Genomic DNA, 19828 nt, shown 5'->3' with positions numbered 1-19828 from the left:
TTTGCTCTTATACTTTACAGTCACCAGCCCTTCTGAAGTCCACGTCTTTTCACAAGAACAGAGAAGTTTCCGAGCTCCTGACTTACCTTGTTGACTTGAGCAAGAGGAGTTCTGGCACCACTCACGGGCATTCGTCCTCGGCTGCTCTCATCAAACAGTCTTCCAGGGGACCTTTCTCTGCGGGTGCTCAGAAGCCGGCCTGGAGATTTCTCCCTCTCCAGTGGTCGCCCAGGTGACTTGTCCCTCCGCAGCTCTGTCCTTCCCTCGCGGTACCGATGTGGTGTGCTTGGTTCTCGAGGGTGGCTTGGACCTTCTGGTGGTCCTGGGCTTGATGCAACCCGCTTGGTTATGTGCTCGTTGTATGTGGGCGGACCTCTCTTGTTAGGGCTACTGTCATTCAAAAATAATGGACGCGAACAGCTGAGCAACAAAAACCTCACGTTAAATTTTCTTTTAGCAAAAATAAAGCTTTATCCTAACAGCCAGCAGTGTTTACGTGAAAAATCATCACACCTCCATAGGCCAAGCTGAAAAGTGCAAAGAAGCTTTGATAGCTGAGCACTCCTTACATTAGCGACACTGGTAGGGTGCCTTAATAAATTGCTAACATAAATCATGTGCATGTAACAGGCCACAAAACTACATGTTTTTGTGTACATAAGTAGCATAATTTTCCATATAAAAGTGCACTAAAATTTGATGTATTCATTTTCACATACAAAATTTGTCACTAGCTCCAGGATGCTCAGGCCAGGTTAAGGTGAGCTACAAGCCTCCGTTCCTCAGCTTTCAATGCACAGCAGCACTACCAACCACAGTATTTATGCACTTAGCTGAAGTATCTGCTCTGCTGAACACTGTCTCCTTAAGACATTCAAGCTCTTTTAAGAGGAAGGGGCTCTTGATTTAAAGATTCTTAAAGTCGATTTTTAGCATCACATCAGTATCATCTAAGGTCACCAAGTTTTGAAGTCGCAGTGGACCAACATTAACAGCTGAAGATCACAAAATATCTTTTACTTGGGTTTGTGGAAGAGATTACCCACATGCTCCTACAGAGTTAATGTTTCTTAGTGCTCTGGATTCTAAGACGAGCGACTCCAGTTCTTGTTCCATTCCAGAATTACAATAACTCCAAGAATGGAAGGAGGCCGAACATTTGGGGGTGAAAGCCCTCTAGAGTGAGTTTGCTTACACAAGGACCCTAACACACTGACTTTTTCATACCTGCGTGTAGCAGAAGATCCTCTGTGATGCTCATTGTTGGTCTCCTTCACCAGATTGCCCTTACAGCAAATCACTCTTAATTTGTCTTGGTAAGAGGAGGCCAAGTAGATAGCTCCAGATGAAATTGCAGGCCCTAGGTACCGTGGATTTGGTATCTCCAAGTGGGCTCGTGCAGGAGTTCTGGGTAAAATTGCAGGAAAAAGTCTTTACAATGACAGCTCTGCACATTTTCCTGGGAAGTACGCATATTCTTCAGCACATACTGTTCAAAATAATGAAAAAAAGAACTACTTACCCTAGAGAAGCTCGTGCCTGAATCTCTATCACTTCAAGGGAATTGAAGTGGGTCACAAAGAGATAGGGCTCCCTGTAGGCTGAAGGAACATCATAGAAACAAGTAAAACACAATGTAAAATTCTCTATTAAAAACTTCTAAAAAGCACTAGTGAACACAACAGAACCCTGCAGCCCATTGGAGAAAAAACAGGAAAACTAGGTTTCCTGTAATAAGACAGACAATATTACTAAATAGAGAGATAGAAGCTTAGAGAATTGCTCTGAAACTACCTGCATCCCAACAATTTTACTAACTGAAGTATTATGAATTAGGCATTAAAGTGCGCTATTAACTGCACAAAATCCATTAGGTAGAGTGAAAGGCCTGAAGGATCCGCACTGGAATGATACATTCTTGACTATTTCAGAAACTTTCAAGCATCATTAAAAATTCCACTAGCCAGTTTAGTCACTGTCAGACTAGGAACATTAAGGAAATACATCACTTAGGTTTACTTTCCCCTAATTGTTTACACCTCAGGTGGTCTGCCATTGGGATTTATAACAATCTTAAAAATTTCCATAGCTTCTGGGAGCACTGGGAGAGGGAAGAAGAGAGAGAACTCCTGAGAGTAAAGAATGCCTTTCCCATGGGAGCGTTTTCTTGTTTCAGTAATGTCCATAATCCAAGCGAATGTCCCTCTAACACCTACCAAAAGCTAAAGGTAAGCGATTCCATTTCAGGTCATCCGTCCTACTGCGTCTTCCATAGGAATCCACAAAGACCCCGAACTCTGCCAAGAAAAGTAGTGTTATGTCATAAGCAAGTGCCTGGGTATTGACTCACAGTGAGAAGGTGCTCACCGTCTTGCATGTCCTACAGTGCCTTGACATTGCATTGTCTAGATTTAGGAGAACTTGCAGTACCAAAAGGTACTTAACTTCTAGGTCTCTTTATACCAGTTAAGGTAAGGTCATTATTTCATCTGTTTTTGCAGCTGGGAAAACTATGAAACTCCTACTGTAACTCACTCAGAATTGCTGCTACTGGGCTTTTGAAGACTTCTTGTGCATTTCCAGGACACTATCCTAGACAGCCAATAAAAGCAGCTATAAGAAAAAACAACACGCCCTCTTTTTATCAGCACAAGACAATTAAAATGTCTCATGTATATATATGGAAACCAGACAAGAATTCCAAAGTTTGAAAACCCCCTAATGTTTTATCGGGCTGATCAAACATCTGTCTGCACTGAACACTGACTACAATCCCTTCTTTTCTGGGCACAAAAGACTATTCGTGGTAACTGATCCACAGGCACAGAGAACTTTTAAGTCAGAATCAAGCTGATCAAAAGTGCTTCAGCAGACTGGATCAGGAACGGTTATTGTAGCACCAGCATCCTGTGCATCTTACTGTTTAAATCACAGGAAGTAAACTGTTCAGCTTTCTATTCCAATAGTACCTTCTGACAGTTCACAAACCAAGAGCAAGTGTAGTACAATCATACAACACGCTTACCATGGAAACACAGCAGATATTCCTCCCTCTGCCCCGTTGGGTTCACCTGAATGATACTGACTGGGAAACTGTTGGTGGATGCTGCAAACACAGCAGAGGCCAAAGTATGATCATTTTTATCCAGAAACTCTGCAAAGAGAATCGGAAAACCAGGTTGATCAGCACCCTTTTTTCCCCACCAAAGCAGTACTTCCATCTCCACCAAAAGAATCTGTGGAGCCATTTGGTGCATTCCTTAGGAAATGCCTCCTACCCTCCAGCGTATACTGTTTCATCTCAATTTCATAGAACTTGTTGGTTCCAATGATGATGCTGTAAGTGGTCAAATGTATGCAGCTGCAAGGCTCTGAGGTTTCAATCTCCTGGAAAAGAGGAAAGTATAGACCAATATTAGTTCCCTGTAATTCTTTACAGCTATTAATTATTCTGGAAGATTATACATTGCCACACTTACAAAACAGACAGTCAGCAACCCCAAAGTCATTAACCATCTCTCAAAAACATGGAAAAGTAATGGTTAGAAGGAAATGTTTTTATTTTGTTGCAAGTGACATTTGCTTTAATATAGAATTGTAGGTCAGCTCAACTCTGGGTGCTAACCTTACTGAGAAACTCTTCCTTTCTTAAAGATACACCATCCTGGAAGACATTCTGCTGTGTAGCTCAGTTTTCTGTAGCAGCAGGGAGTGGCTCCCTGCTTATTTATAGCAGACCACAGCCACACCGACAACTGCACATCTGAACAGTGTGTCTGGAGGTGACGTATGAGCAGGACAGAGCAGTTAAGAGTTCAATCAGAGAGATGTCACTGTGAAGTATATCAGTTAAATTTGCCCCAACTCCTGAATAGCTGTGCTAAAACAATCACTTCCTAGCCTGGAAGTCGCTAGGATTCAGAGCAGCTGCTAGAAAGGCAGACAGAAGATCCTAAGACAACTGCAGTAGGATTGACCCAATCGAGTCCCAAACTCTTAAAACACAAGGAACAAAACTCTTGTCAGTAGTCATGCCCACCACTGTGATTTGCCCAACAGAAAGAATCAGCTCACTAATGCATCTCTGCTGTGAACATGACTAAGAAATTAGCTCGATGGCTCATTAAAGATGACAACGACAAACATACACAGTCTTCCTTCCTTCCTTGTGCAAAGTAACACAGTACATTGTCCACCAAGATTTGCATTATGACTGAATACCTAGAAAAGCTCTGCAGGCTAGACTGACAACACAGACTTTAAGATCTTCTGAGGATAAGGCTCCTTGCATAACCCACATTTGCTCCCCAAGCTGCTTCAATTAATCCATAACAGTCCCTGATGGAAAGGTCTCAGAAAACAGAATCCCTTCATGAAAGTTGCCGTTCTCCTTTCTACAATAATGTGTGGCTACTGCCACATTCATTGGGATTTCATTGGATCACAGAACTGATGTGGTTATAAATTAGGATGTTCTAACATCTGTACATTCCAGACCAGCATTTTACCCTGAAACCCTATAGCAATCAGTTTGATTTGCCTCCATCCTAAACTGTAAAGATCGCTTCAAATATTTGTCTCCAGAGTCATGGATTTGATCTAGACTTCTTTAATCTCTACTGTCTATTGTTTACCCTAGTTTATCTGGAAATTTAGTTGGCAGCACAGAAGAGCATATTCTGGGCTTGCTGCCATCTTGTTAGGATCTAAATTAAGTTGTCTGGATCAGTGAAGATAAGGAAAACCTGTCTTCTAAAGCACGCCTTTGCACATTCTTTCTGTAAGCCCTTGTCAAGGCACTCCGCACCATGGAGAAGCTGAATGGCAGCACTAGCAGAGTGGTGGCTATGCATCTTCAGAGTTTCCTGTCAGCTCGTACTCCATTGTGAGCAGGACTTGATATCCGCCACAAAGCTTGTACACGTTCCAAGTTTGCTGGTATCCTCATTGTCTGTGCCAAGATCTTCTCCAACAAATGTATCTTAACTTCCCAGGAGGCCAGCACAAAGAATGTGTGCCTGCAACTGCCGGTCTGGAGGAGTTGCGGTGGATCTGCTTTTCATATCCACGCTTGGCAGAATGAAGCAATACGTGTGCCAGTACCATGCAGTACCAGTGGTGCAGGCAGACATGCTTCCACACCCAGGAGTTGTACACACAGCTGTGTAAGGTCTGTATCTTATTGCCTTGTTGGCTGGCCAGGAGAAAGGATGTGTATACCAGGGCAAGTATAACAAACAGCTGCCTGTCCTGTGATGGGATAATACCAAATACACTTTGATTTCCCTCGGAACAGTAAACAAATTCAGATACCTATTGCTTCTTTAATTGCAAAGAAGAGAGGTCATTTGTTGAGGATTTCTCCAAAGGGAATAAAGGTGAAAGAACACTGCTGGATAACTAAGAAGAAAGCCTTCCTTGGGTAAATAAGCAGGGGTACAATTACAGCTGTGTCCGGTATCTCAAAAAATCCCAATTCCCTGTTCTGCATCTCTCCAAATATGCCAACCCTTGGTGTAGGAACTTGCTGCCTGCTTTCTTTTTAGTCTGTGCACATTGCAGTTTGCTATCATTTTAGCTGGAAAGCAAATGTCCTTATGGATGCACAAAAAGTTTAAGGTGTTCACTCCAGAGCAAAGCAAAGTCTTAGTGCAGGGTGTCAATTGCCTTAGCTACTGAAGAGCATTACTAAGCTTACCTTTCTGATGCAGAACTTGTTCAAGCTCTCGTTATATCGCAGAACAACCACTTTATTGGGCATGGCTGCACAGATACAAAGACCATTCTCCACCTGTAGGGAAGTTTACAGGCAAAGTTTAGGGTGGTAATGGAGTAAATTCTAATGCTGAGTGCATGGAACAGATCCAAATTTCTCTCAACACAAAAAGAAGTTTGCAGAGTAGTAAGGTAGTTATTGCAAAGTGGTGAAATAATGAAAAGCCTCTCCAAACTCAGAATGTAAATTCGAACTGCTTCTATCATTTCTTTTATACTTGAAAAAAGTTAATAAAAATCAGAAGCTTTTCCACAGAAAAATGTTTCATTAAAAGGAATAAAACTGACACAAGTTAGGTTTAATTTTAGCCCCTCAAGCTGTTATCTTAAACATCTCTTTGAACTGAATGATGTTTCGTTTGTTATCAAAGTAGTCTGCAGAATTAATTGTTAATGAGATGATTTTTTTTTTATTATTTTTTACTGTGGCTAGATGTTCCATAATGAAACTGGGAATTAGCAGAAATATCAAACGTTATCAACTGACACAAGTACATAAATAAATTTGCTAACCTGGAAACTGTTACGTGACATTCAAGAACAAATAGCAGATGAATTTCACTATGTATAAATCTTAAAATTGAAGTCAACTGTGAGGAGACATGCTATGCTTTGCTGGACTTCTTATTATGCAGAAGTTTAGGATATACCATCATGCCATCCTGACTGAATTTATTTGTATTTGTAGTAGATCCTCCAAATTGGCTCCAGCTCAGTCTCTTTTCCACCTGTATTCATCTTACTTCAAGGAAAAGATTTAAAACAGGAATACAGACTTTGGATTTGTTGCCAGTGAAATAAAGATTCTGATTTGATTAATATTAAACTTGGTACAGACTAAAGAGTGGTCTGGGAGCAGGAGGGAACTCTATCCTACCTTGCCAGCAGCAAAAAGGTGACATCCTTTGACAGCCTCAAAGACATTTGGTGAGATATCAGGCTGGGCTGGGAGGTGAGACTGGGCTAGCGATTGCTTCACTTTTTTTACATCCACGAGACACAGAGCCCTTTCTTCTCCTGCAGACAAAAGCGGTTACATTTTGTCAAGGGAAAACTCCCTGTTCTCTACAGGTCTGTTCTGTTACCTAAGCAGCAGCTTATCATTACAGGCTGTTACCACAGTAACAGCCACAATGTACCATGTACAATTCATTTAATATAATTCTTATTAAAAGTGAAACCGAAAACTTAAAAAAAAAAAAACAACACACAACCAGCAGTAAATCCACAGGGATAACAACCGTGGATTATTAGTGTTGCTAAGGTCTGGTAGAACATCATTAATAATGACCTCATTAGGACACTACCCAAAATTAGCCAGGAAGTTTTTTTTTTATTCTTTAGAACTTCTTAAAGCGAAAGGTTCGTTAACCTTTCTGTGCCAACATAACTGGCAGTGGGTTTCCAAGTGCTCCAATAAATTGCATTACAGACCAAGCCTGATTCGTCTCAAGAAGCCTAGGGACTCGGTAACACAGCCTTCTCCTAAAAGAAAGAATGCTAGTGTTCCTTTCATAAGGCAATCTTAAACAAGCACTTTAACAAGTCCCCATTTTGTTACGTGCATCAGTGTTTAGAGCAAGAAAGGTTGAAAGTTGTTGTTGGCCCTAGGCCACAGAGATCACACGATGGTCCTTGGTTTGTTGACTATGTTAAAAAAATGGTATGTACTGATTAGGAAGGAACGTGCTCAGTAACTAGCCCAACACTTTTTAAACTTGCATTGGACTGTTTGCTCTAGGATGTAGTCAGAGACCCTTCTCCAGCCTCCACCACTTTTCTGTGGAGCCCCAGAGAGGACACGAGCACTCCAGGCAGGTTCTGCTCCTCCTTTACTGCAGCTGCTCTGCAGTGTCTCCTCCTGCTGTATAGCAGGGGAAAGAGGAACAGGCTGATTTTATTTCTGAACTGCAAAGGGCTCAGAATGGCTACCCAGTTCCATCTGATTTCAGCCTAGCTGAATTACCTAGCTGCTCCACTCACTTGCCTATGAAAGTCATATAAAAAGGAGGAAATAACAAAACGGTAACTGTGGCTTAAACCCATGGACACCAAGAGTGCTAAGATAACAAAGAAAACAGGGATACATTTTGAAACTAAAACCAATGAAGACTGACCTCTTTACAAATCAAAGCTGGAAACGTTTTATCTCTGTTCCTCACTCCCTCAACTTAGGAAATTGAGAAATTGCTTTCTGTCACTTGGAGGGTTAACTAAGCCTTCAATCAGATATTCATTTACATCAGACAATGCTGCGTTAAGCACAGTAATTGATTCCTGATATATGCTGATTTAAATGCATAAATAAAAATTCTGTAATTAATCTAAAGGAAGGGCAGTGAGTTTCCTCCTACCAATACAACACAATTACCACAAAGTTACTGCAGGCATATATGGCAGCAGATAGCCCCCTACCTGCTATCATGAGTAGCTTCTCCAGATCCTTGATGAGGTGAATTTGGAAGACAGCACCCACACCTGGGATGTGCGTTAAGGAATTCTTTAATACATTCAGGGCATAGAGACCTTCCTCTGCACCCACAAGTACTACCTACAGTGAAAACAGGAAAAAAAGAAAAATAGCACATGTGGTGAACAAGGAATGCTCCAAGAGCAAGCTTGAATAATTTCATTTACCAGTGAAGAGGAAAAAAACAAACCAATAACCAAGTATACAATTACACACACAGATGTTAAGATACAATTTTCATGAAAGAACAATAAAATATTCAGTAAGGTTCAACTGACCATTGTCATTACCTGGTCACTAAAGGGCATTGTGCAATTTATATCCAAACGGTCTTCACCTTCTAGCTTCAGCAGGGAGTTTCCAAGCAATTTCTGCAAATGACAGAAAGAATTTTTTTTTGTTGAGTTCATCTTGATCTCTTTCTCTACTAGTATTTTAACAATGTAAAGTCATCATTTCAGATGGGAGAAAAGTTTAGCACAGATTTCCTTTTCTGAGAAAGCTAAAAGTTGCAGGGTTTCCTCCTACGAAAGAATTAGTATACTTTCATCTACATGAAATACAATTAGAATTAACCTAAACTCAGACAGAACCCATTGTTGTCCCTATCCTTTCCATTTCCCTCCATCTCCTGTAATGAAGCAGTGACATTTTTTGAGAAGGATTAAAAAAAAAGTCCAAATGTCAGTGGGAGCTTATATATTTTCTCAGAGACAGAAGAAATGTTAGCATGAGAGATGATTTCCCCCTCGTCAGATATTCACTACCTCCAGAGCTAACGTTTTAACATATAATGCCATAGAATCAATTCTCCCTTTATCAGAAAATAAAGAGTTATCAGTACAACAGTGTTAAAAAAGGCTATCCAGAGACAAAATAGCTCAATTTAACCTCTTATTCTTATCAGAAATAAAATTAAAAGTAAAAAACAAACACAGACTTCCCCCCCAAGAAACAAAAGGAAATCCCAGCTCCCTAAGAATGGAAGAAGGAGCTTTTTGTTTTTTTTTTCTTTCAAGGTTTGCTCATTCCATGTGGTACATTAGAGGATTAGATTTAAACCACATCCTAACTGCTGTTTCTTCCTTCTGTTTGCTGGAATTAGAGATCATTTTAGGGTCCTCTTACTACATGCCCCAAGTCTAACGAAGGCTATTGTAATATAAAGCTTCAATCTCACAAGGAACTAGTTCCTGTTACTCATACTGTCCATCTCAAGGCAGAAATAACTTACCTTCAGTTAAAGCTCAGTGTGTCAAATACCAAAAAAAATATTTTTCAAACACTCTGCTCCCTCCCAGAATATTTTATTATTAAACGAAACTTTTATACTCACAGCATCAGCCTCAGCTTTTTCTCTGGAAACTCTCCCACCTGCCACTATTGATTCCAGTGCTGTGACCCAGCGCTGTTTGTCAGGGAAGCTGGGTGCTAACAGGTAGAGTGTTCTACCAGGCCAGCAAGTGGTGTGTGGATGAGACTCCAATTTTAGGATATATGGCACATCTGAGATGTTGTATAGATAGAATAAGACTTAGATTAGTTTTCACAATATTGTCAGTGGACTTATATCAACACCTTTCAGCGTCATTGGAGAGAAGTTGTATTTAGCAGGATGTGTTATCATGGCAATTTATACATAGGTTTCTCCTTTACAGGTCCTGCATAGGCTAGCCACTTAAAGCTAAGTATTAGATAGAGGTATGCAAACCATACTTACAAGGCTGTCTCTAATAAATAAGAATCATTTCTTGTCTTTTATTCAAAAGAGAAACATTATGGAAAAGAAGTACAAGCCAGCCACTCAGCTAACGTTTTCCCTGTACTGTTCAAGAAAAATCTGTAAAAATTGCTTGTGGAAACCTTTGTTTTTAACAGTCTGTATCCTTTAATGGTGAAGTCAAGACATACATAATCTTTTCATCAGTTCTATTGAATACATACAAATCAAAACATTAACATTTTTTAATAATGAGACTGTATATACACCCCACAGTGTTTCTAAGTTAATAACTTTCTGGTTAGAGTACAATGGTGGCAAGAATTACAAAATTTCACACTTCATAGCGAGCACTGAGCAAAGAAATTTGAAATAAACCAAGTATGCCTTTAAGTATGTTACAAAATACTAATATTTACTTCCACTTGGCTTGATGGTTATCTTATTCACAGCTCAAGTACCATGACAGAAGCAACGGCCTGTGTATCTAGATGACTAACCTATTCACCTAATTCAGAGAGAGGTAACCTCATAATTGCACGGTTACAAAATGAAAGTTAAAGAGAGAAAAATCTGTTCAGCTAAACAGAATGCCAACTGATGTCAAGCCAGATGAAATCCATTTGACCTCACGTACATAGATTCTCACCTGTCTTTGCTGTATTGGTAAGTTCAGTAGCTCCTACAGCTCCATGAACAGTTACATCACCATCAGGAAGGCAGAGCTCAAATTCTTCCAGAGGCCTCTGTCCAGCTGCAGAGAGAACAGGGAGATGGACTAAGAAGAGCAAATAAGTAGTGAGAAAATACCTGTGATAGCAAAATGAAGCGCATACACCCTGGATATTTCCCAGCTGGACTGTAGTGACATACCAGCCAATAAAACCATAAGGGATCTAAAAAAAATCAACTATGTTGCCTTATTACAAAGGAGTAACTTAATTAGCTACAGCCACAGCAAACAATCCTTAGGCCTCTCCAAACAATATCTGAATATTGAAAGAAAAATTGTTCTTCCTAGAAATGCTGTTACCTTCTCTTGCTTCTGCATCATAAATGAGCACTTTCGTTCCTTCCAGGACAATATACTTCCTGTCCCAGCCCTGCTGCCCACGTTTATTATTCCTGAAGAAAATAAGCACAAAATCGCATTGGATTTTCTACCTGGATTATGAACATAACAAACATGCAAATTGTAGGAAGAGATTTCAGTAATAGTAAGAAACTGTAATGGGCATGTACCAATTATCACCTCACATGAGCCAGGATAATATATAAAACTTTTCCAAATGTTTCAGCACCTGATATGGCACCAAGATTCATGTTTATACCTTGGCACTTTCATCCACCCTTCAAGACGTAGACTGCTGCTTGGCTCCTTCAGCTGCAGACCGGGAGAATTCATTTTATCCCGGCAGAATGCTTCAGAGAAGTGTGTGGCATATTCTGCTGGCAGTCCACAAGTAGCTGGCAAGCAAGTTGAGCATTTTGGGTGACACATCACCTGGCATTCTGACAGAAGGACAGAGAAAAACTTATGTAAAACGACAAAAAAAGCACGGCACAGTTGCTTCAACTTCTAATGCACAACCCCCAGCTTTTATAAGAATTTCCTTCTACTCTAAACCATCAGATGTTTTCTAATGTAGAATGTTTGCACCAAGACGTTTCAAAATCTTCATGCTTGGTCGTTTATTCAACTTTCACTGAAAATCTATTCTAGACAGCTGATCCTTTTTCATTCTACTGCCATGCTACACTCTGTTCGCGCACACGCTCTGCTCTTACCAAGACATTTAGATGCTTGCCGTCCAAAGTGCACAGTATCCAGACATACCGCACATTTTGTTGCTCTCATATTTAGCCCCACATTAAAACGATGTGGGATATTGTGATGCATTCGCTCTTTCAGGCGCCGACTGTACTCTGAAAGGGACAATATCTATTATCAGGATTCAAACTGTAACAGGGATGAAAATTATAGTAGGTTCGGACATTTTAAAGCCAAAGGAATTAAAAAGTGATAAAATATCCCTATCAAAACCCCAATGAACATAGACACTGTCAGTTTTCCTTTGCAATCTGCAAATCTTAAACTACGTCTCCACCTCAGTAACTACCTTATACAGGTGCACAGAATATGCCACTTGAGAACAGTCTATAGAGCTGAAACTGCTACTGTTTGGTGTAGCAAGATTATGCCAATCAATCCAACTGAATTTCAAGTCTGCACTTAACTGCAATTCTTATAATGTGCTAGACTAATCACAATTTTGCTTATAGCTAACAAACCCTTCAGCACCTATACTTTTGTAGTCAATATACAGCAGGCCTTTTCCATACAGCCTTCATACTAACCATCAGTGCCAGCATATCTTAAAGCATACCTAAAATCCCTGTTAGTGGATCTATTCTGTATTTTTGGTCATTAAGGAACAGAGTTAATCCTTCAAGGCATGCTCTTTTACCGAATAACATGATTCTATTTTCCTGACCATGATCTATCACTGAAGACATCTTCCTATGCTAACGCTACCCATCCTTACAGCACCCTGTGCCTCCCCAGTATCTGATGGTGAGACCTATTTGTGCTTTTGGCTTTTCCATTTTCTTCTAAAGACTCAAAGTTGTAGCTCAGAGTTTCTAGGTTTGACACTCATTCTTGCATACCAGTTAGTTAAGAATAAAAGAGCAGAGCCCTTAATCCCTTTACTTTGTCTGATGACCCTCTCCCTTCCATTCTCAGTAATATGGAAGGGTATCCCCTTCTTCTAGTTAATAGGGTATCAATATCTTTGACCTGGTAACTTCCACTTACGCCTAACCCAAGTCTTCTCCTATTACCAAAAATCTTGATAGAATCTTTCTGCTCAGCAGAACAAATCTGTATGCAGCTAAGACAAGTAAAAACCTTAATTGCTAAGGAAACAGCCGTAAATCCTTTTGATCAATGCACAGAATAGTACAGAAAATATACTCCTTTGAAAACCAGAAGTTCACCAAGGACCTACCCTCTGGTGTGGAAGATTCCTTCCTGCGACTGGAGGGTGGAGCAAGCAGACTGATTGGAGTAGGCTGATGCTCTGGTGAGCGGACTATGGCAGACATGATGATCTGCTGCCTGGCTGTGGCTGGAGTGGATGGATGAGGGTGGTCTGATATTTTCCGATGAGCAGCTACAGATGAGATAAATATCACTCGTCAACATAACCAATATGAAGAACTAGTTCATAGCAGTGGTTCTGTGCAACCATTCAATGGTTGCAACCGGCAGAAAAATGTGTAGCCTTACTGCATCTTCACAGCAGTAGATAAGATTTAAACAACACATTACTGCTCTAGTGGCATACAATTAAAGGCATGTTTTCAGACCAAAAATGTGCGTCTCCTCCAGATTCACCTTTTCTGCTAACTCCTACCTTCTTCGCGAGCAGATCTGAGCTCAATGCGTGTTTTCTGTAGAGCCTCCTCCAGCTCAGCAGAACGAGCTTTCTCCTTCTCCAGTGCCACTTTCAGCTCATTGTATTGCAGGGGAACCTGTGTGGGTAAAGAAGGGTCCTCTTTCCGCCGACTAAACAGGCCCTAGCAACAGAAACACACAGACAACTCCTAACTCCTAGTAAGAGATGGCTTAAACTAGGCAAAGCGAAACTAGCTAGTGGCAGTCCGGCCAGAGGGCCTAATGGTAATTCTGATATAAGTAAGGATGGATTTTTATCTCATACTGGCACTGGAGAAAAAGTGTTGAGATATGGATTAATTTAAAGAGGGACAAACATTACCTGTTAGTACTTACACCTTGAGTTTCCAAAAGCATCTAAACAGAGGATCTCAAAATATGTGGTTAAAGTTAATTTAAATGCAAAATGACGGAACTGCTTATGACACAGATGTGACAAGCCACGTCACCTGACTAATCAGTCCTATGCTACAAGACAACCACTCTAGATACAAAATATGTTCATACACACATACATACTTACTGTTATAAAAAAGAAAAAAGCATGATATAATTAAATTAAAACTCTGTATTCCTACAGCCTCATTGATGTGTAGCTACTGGGTTGTAACCTAAGTATTGTGGGAATAACAAAATACCGGAAAGGCCACGTGAAAGACATTCTGCCTTGTAAAGCTTGTGCTCAGTGACTTGAATACTTAGATGAGGACACATTTGTGTTGCACAAAGAAAGATAAAACAGAATATTTTGAATACACAGCACATAACTAATCACAAAGCCATCATTTAACTCCATGCCTCAAACCTTTTTCACCCACCTTTTTCTTTTTTGCTGGTTGGTCCATCTTTGCCTGCAGGAAATCAATGAGTTTGGTTTGCTGAGAAATAGTGCCCTCCATTTTCACTTTTTCATGGGAATAGAGAACCTGTGAAACAAACAAACAAATAACGTAAGCAATTTCATCCTAATAGTAGAAACAGACAACTCAAGAGGAGAACAGAATTAAAAACAGTGTATTAGGAAGTGTCACACAGAAACAGTAAGCCACATCCCAAAACTCCACACTAAAGAGGAAGCACAGTCCTGCCCACTGTTTCCTCACCCTCACCTGAATGTTTTCCAGCTGATATTCCAGATCACTTCTTTCAGTCTTCAGAAGGTCTGCTCGATCTAGAGCCTCCTGTAGTCCTTGAGTTAGGCGGAAGATGTGATTCTTTTGCAAATCCATTTGCTGCTGCAGCTTTGCCTGCTGTTAATAGAAAAACAAAGGCCAGTGTTTGTTTTTTTAAAAAAACTATTACATGTTAACACTCCTGGTAAATTAAGCATATTGCACAACTTAAAACTAAACTGACACTTTAAAAGCTAAAAAACTACAATATTCTAGAAGTTTTCCTTCCCTTCAAAATGCATTATGACTATTTCCATGTAGTGTGTTGACATTAATTCATAGCAACAGAATTTCTTTCAACTGTGTTCAAGTTAATTGCTTTTTAAGCATTTTAAAATTTTGTAATTATTAATTGTACTGCACACACATGAAGTAATTTGCATGTCATTTCTCAAGTCCTCTATGCAATCACCAGAAGCTATCTCAGCTGTTCCTAGTAAAAAAAGATCTTTCCTATAAACCAGAATAAACTCCTGCCTCTATTCACATGAGATGAGGAAATTTAAGTCCAAATGTCTACATCTTTGTCTCCAAACAACAACAGAAAAGAGCGCATGATACAACTACTCCTAAATAGTTTTCTTGATGAGAAAATCCCCAAGTATGAAAACCACCAATGCTCAGATATTATTAAGAGCCAGAAATTTTTCACTGCGATTCATAATGGAATTATCAACTCTACAGTAACTTGCCAGTGCCCCAAGTACATCAACGGGCTCTAACTGCCCTGTGCAGCCTGCAACCACCTTTCTCCCAAAATTCTCCTCTACAAACTCTTCCCCCACTACCTAGGTTTTGGCCTGCATTCAACGTCTCACTGATATGGTGCAGGTGTATAACCTTGGATCAGACCTCTGTGAACCCAGCTGAATTATGAAAAAGAGAGCCATGAAAAGCCTCACCTGTGGCCTCCACCCCCCATGCACCCTCAGCACATTGGCTCCAGAGCTGTTTTTGAGCTATGGTCCTTGCCCTTGCTGTGTCAGAACTATTGTGTAGGAATGCTGTACCTGGGCATGAGCACTGCCTTGCAGAGGTGACCTAGGATGTACCTTGTCACTACAGGCTTCTCCAATGATCTCCAGGGCACCGGCTTAACCCAATTACTGTCACCAGGCCTGATCTGGTCTTCTTGTGCAGGTACTGTGGGACTGTGCCCACTGGCTGCAAAGTCCCTGTCCCTGCCCACCTTGCTGGCAGCTCTTGGCTCCCAGCTCACCTTTCCTTGCGCAGCAGTTCACCTTTACAGCTCCCTGCTGTGGCCACCCATTTTGCAAAGTTTTAAGTAAAAACAAAACCCCTATCTTAATTCTCCACAACTGTATATAAGAACAGATATGTAATAACTGCTACCCACACAACTTTCTCCCTTCTTCCCCACACTGTAGAACCTTCTTTAGTTATAACTTGAATTTACAAGGTTACCTCTTCCAGAAGCCTCTGCTTGAGCTCCCTTTCTGTCTCAAGCTTCTGTTGTAAACTGCGTGCATTCATCTCCAACATAGCATGCTTCTTCTCCAGGTCATTGAGCTAGGTAGGTGGGATAGATGATCAGGACAAGGCTAATAAACAATGTTCCACAATCTTAAAATCCAACTTCACAAAGCATACACAAAAGAGAAATGGTACAACTACCCTTTACTTAGTATAACGGGCTGGGGGGGGACAACAATTTGGTATGTCACTGCTCAAATTAAAAATGTGGACATCAAGTTATTGACAGAATGCATTGTACGCTCCTGGGACAGGCCGTTTTTACCTTCAGTCTTTCTCAAAACGGGCACAAGCACAGACTGGGAGACGAGTGGCTGGAGAGCAGCCCTGCAGAAAAAGCTATCTCGGGGGGGCGGGGAGGTTGGTTGCAGGAGGCTCAGTATGAGAGGACAAACTGCATTTTGGGGTGCATCACACACCGCACAGCCAGCCAGGCAAAAGAGGTGATTATCCCACTATACTTAGCACTGGTGCGGCCTCACCTGGAGGTATTGTGTGAAGTTCTGGGCTCCACAATAAAAATGTGTGTGTGTGTGTGTGTATAATTTATTTTTAATTTATGAATATAAATAATATTATATATACACATGTATATATAAACATAAAAAATACTGCATCCAGAGGAGGGCAACAAAGCTAGTAAAAGGGCTGGAAGGCATGTCCTATGAAGAGAGCCTGTGGACACTTGGTTTGTCTAGCGTGGAGAAAAGTAGGCCAAGAAGTGACCTCATTGCTCTCTGCAACTTCCTGAGCAGGGGAAGAAGAGAGGGAGGCGCTCTTCTCCCTGCAAACCGACGACAGGATGTGCAGGAGTGGCACAAAGCTGTACCAGGGGAGGTTCAGACTGCATGTTAGAAAAAAATTCTTTACCATGTGGGTCATCATGCACTGGAACAGGCTTCCAAGCAAGGTGGTTGATGTCCCATGCCTGCCAGTTGGCAAGAGACATTTGGATAATACCCTCAATAATATGCTTTAACTTTGGGTTAGCTCTGAAGTGGTCAGGCAGTTGGACTGAATGATCTTTGTAGGTCCTTTCCAACTGAATTAATCTATTCTAAAATGAAATCCCAGGTCTTTGGCTTGAAGACAGAATTCTATCCTATTGACCTCCCATCTGTGATCTTTAATCTGCCCCAGCACCTTGAAAAAGCTGCTCAAGACCACATTTCCAGAAGTAACATCTCTATAAAAGACAAGTATCTCAGCTAACAATAAAAGTCTCAGGCTGGAAGTTACTTACCTTATCAGAAAGGCTCTCAGCTTTGAGTTTTTGTTCCTTTAGTGCTTGCTGGAGGGCTAGAATCTCTGCCTTGTGTTCTTTGACAGCTAGTTCTACCACCTGGCGAGATTCAGTAATACGCTGATCTGCTCGCACTCTGCATTAAAATGGAAAACACTGTTACCTAACTCCTTTCTGGGTTTGACCTCTTCCTAGCATGCAGTGGCATCAATAACTTTCAGGGGTTTGCCTCAAATTCAAGATGTTGCTTTATAAAGCCTGTTTGTTGCAACACTTTTATTATATAACCCTGTTCCTGCCCCTGCTAGAAAAGCAGCCTGAAGACCCCACAGTAACAGTTTGGAGCAAGGACTAATTTTCCATATAACAAAGTAGAAGAAAAAGAAAATCAAGACTGTTATAAATTGCAGTGATAAATACCATTCCCCTTGAATTGCTCACTTGTAAAGAAACAAAAGGAATAATATTACTGGTGAATGACTATTAACTAATATACCATTTTTAGAACTACCTCACAAGAATTTATATTTAGTTCCAACTCCCATATCCTATTCTAAAAATGCTTTGTAGAAGCTCATACAAGTTAATAAAAACGTGCAATAGAGAGAGAAAAGACCTGCTCTGTTTCTCAGTATCCAGCATCCTCTGCAACTCTCTGACACGACATTCAAACTGAGACTTCTCATCCCCTAGAACGTTTCTCCATGCTTCCCACTGACGCTCTTTCTCCAAGAGTTCATCATTCAGGGCCTCCAAGTCCATTACTTGCTCTTCCAGCATTGTACATGTTGTCTTCAAGGCCTCCATAGTCTAAAAATAAATCCTCCTATCAATTCTCACATCCCACATCAAGCATGCACTTTAAGCTTCAGCCTTACCATTTAACTTACAGTACATGCAAATTGGCAGCAAACATTAGCTGGTAAATCACAACCCATTTATTTCAAGGCTTCCATACATTCACTTGTGATTGCCTTTAATGTCAGTTCTATCACATTATGAAGATTTTGGAATTGCCAGGGTCACAAACTTAAAATAAATAATTCTAAGTTACAATACCTTTACAATGCTAAATATCTAAATAAAATTGCATAAAAACACAAAGGGAAATAACCAAAAATTTCAATTCATTCAAGTACATGGGGAAGGAAGGCTTAAACAATAATCGGTCCAATCGCCTGTAAAGGCATATTCATTCCCCACAAGCTTTCAGATTTAAAAGAATTTTTAGCATTTCAGATAATCATCTAGCTCAGCTGTGATCCAGATCTACGTTACTTACTTGTTTCTGACTGGTAAGCTGCATCTCTCTCTCCGTGATCTCTCGACGGAGATGATCAACTTCACTTCGCAATTGGACAACCTCATCGTTGGCCCCTGAGGCCTCATCAAGTTGTTTGGACAAGAAGAAATTCTGATTGTTCAGTTCTGCATTGTCTTCACTGAGCTGGTTCAGCTGCTCTTCCAAATCTGTTATCACCTAGAAAGAAAAATAAATTAGATTATATGTCAGTGAGTACAGCTTTTAGAAAAAGTGTTCTGCTCTTGCAGAACCATTTATCGCCCAGCAAGCAGACAAATACAAGCCGCTTTCTTTTGCAGATTTACACACAGGCTGTATTATAATGGCAGATTTTATGCATGGGAGTGTACTTAGATTAGGAATAGCTTTGTTTCTTACACAAAATGCTGTGAATTTTTTTTGATTGGGTTTAGAGTATAAAAATGCTGCAATGCAATTTAACGTGACAGTTCTCTCTCAAATAATAAAGTACTGTGTTGGGAGTCAGGAGTTCTGGTTGTATTCTCAGATCTGCTGCTGACTCAGTGTGCTTTTGCCAAAGCACCTCATCTTTTTTGCCTCAATTTCCCCTTAAGTGAAATGAGGCTAACGCTTCTCACAGAGACTTTTGAAGCATGATATTTAAGAAAACTGAGTAAGAGGTGCAATGAAGGCAGCATAATCTGATGAATCTTCCTAGAAACGTTGTTTAGATTACTATAAGTAGCACTATATATAGCCAGAAAAAGCAGAAAAATGCAAGAAATATTTTGTCCAAGCAACATCAGCATAGGATATATGAAGAAAGAAAAAAACATGGCAGCACAACAGACTAATAGAAAATCAGTGAAAAGCAAAACCTCAACAAGCACAATAGCCTTGCCTTTAATGAAGTGGAACCGTCCACTTGTTAAGTCAGAATAGCATTAAACTATAATGCTTTAAACCACATTCCCCTTCAATTTAAAGACAAATACAAACAACAGCAGGCCCTTTTCACAGTCCCTTTTCATTTTTATGAATGAAAGGCCATAAACACTGGATGGATGAATACCTGTACCTCTGCCTAACTGAAAAGCAATGTCATCACAACAGAAGGGAAAGGATCCTCAGAATAATCTTGAAAACAGCTTAATAAATAGAATTTCAGAAACCATTAACATTCAACTATTAGAAATATGTTCAAGAGGCATTTTTGCCTAGATGTCAAAG

The 19828-nt window shown here is 40.4% G+C and overlaps 1 protein-coding gene across 22 annotated transcripts in view; it reads right to left on the bottom strand.

The window, feature by feature from the left end:
• The window catches only part of CIT (citron rho-interacting serine/threonine kinase), a gene marked incomplete at its 3' end in the record, with an annotated part of 121307 nt that overhangs the window by 3510 nt on the left and 97969 nt on the right, over positions 1–19828 (bottom strand). For 7 of the 22 annotated variants that reach the window (XM_083803777.1, XM_083803769.1, XM_083803790.1 and 4 more), the window contains 23 exons: positions 18617–18814; positions 17951–18144; positions 17335–17470; positions 16023–16127; positions 14535–14675; positions 14244–14351; positions 13385–13547; positions 12977–13141; positions 11754–11891; positions 11297–11477; positions 10999–11090; positions 10615–10719; positions 9582–9751; positions 8524–8616; positions 8191–8326; positions 6653–6792; positions 5699–5791; positions 3279–3387; positions 3026–3154; positions 2217–2297; positions 1523–1601; positions 1228–1407; positions 21–420 (listed from right to left, as the gene is read on the bottom strand). In XM_083803777.1, the coding sequence (XP_083659903.1) occupies positions 21–420; positions 1228–1407; positions 1523–1601; positions 2217–2297; positions 3026–3154; positions 3279–3387; positions 5699–5791; positions 6653–6792; positions 8191–8326; positions 8524–8616; positions 9582–9751; positions 10615–10719; positions 10999–11090; positions 11297–11477; positions 11754–11891; positions 12977–13141; positions 13385–13547; positions 14244–14351; positions 14535–14675; positions 16023–16127; positions 17335–17470; positions 17951–18144; positions 18617–18814 (3336 nt within the window). Of the gene's footprint in view, positions 1–20; positions 421–1227; positions 1408–1522; positions 1602–2216; positions 2298–3025; positions 3155–3278; positions 3388–5698; positions 5792–6652; positions 6793–8190; positions 8327–8523; positions 8617–9581; positions 9752–10614; positions 10720–10998; positions 11091–11296; positions 11478–11753; positions 11892–12976; positions 13142–13384; positions 13548–14243; positions 14352–14534; positions 14676–16022; positions 16128–17334; positions 17471–17950; positions 18145–18616; positions 18815–19828 lie in introns of those variants that run through there. The other 15 variants (XM_083803789.1, XM_083803771.1, XM_083803773.1 and 12 more) reach the window with 12 other exon arrangements.

The sequence above is a fragment of the Anser anser genome, assembly GCF_964211835.1.
Source record: "Anser anser genome assembly, chromosome: 18".
NCBI classification, from domain to species: Eukaryota; Metazoa; Chordata; class Aves; order Anseriformes; family Anatidae; genus Anser; species Anser anser.
Note: the sequence above shows the minus strand (reverse complement) of the source record. Positions and strands in the feature narration are given on the sequence as shown.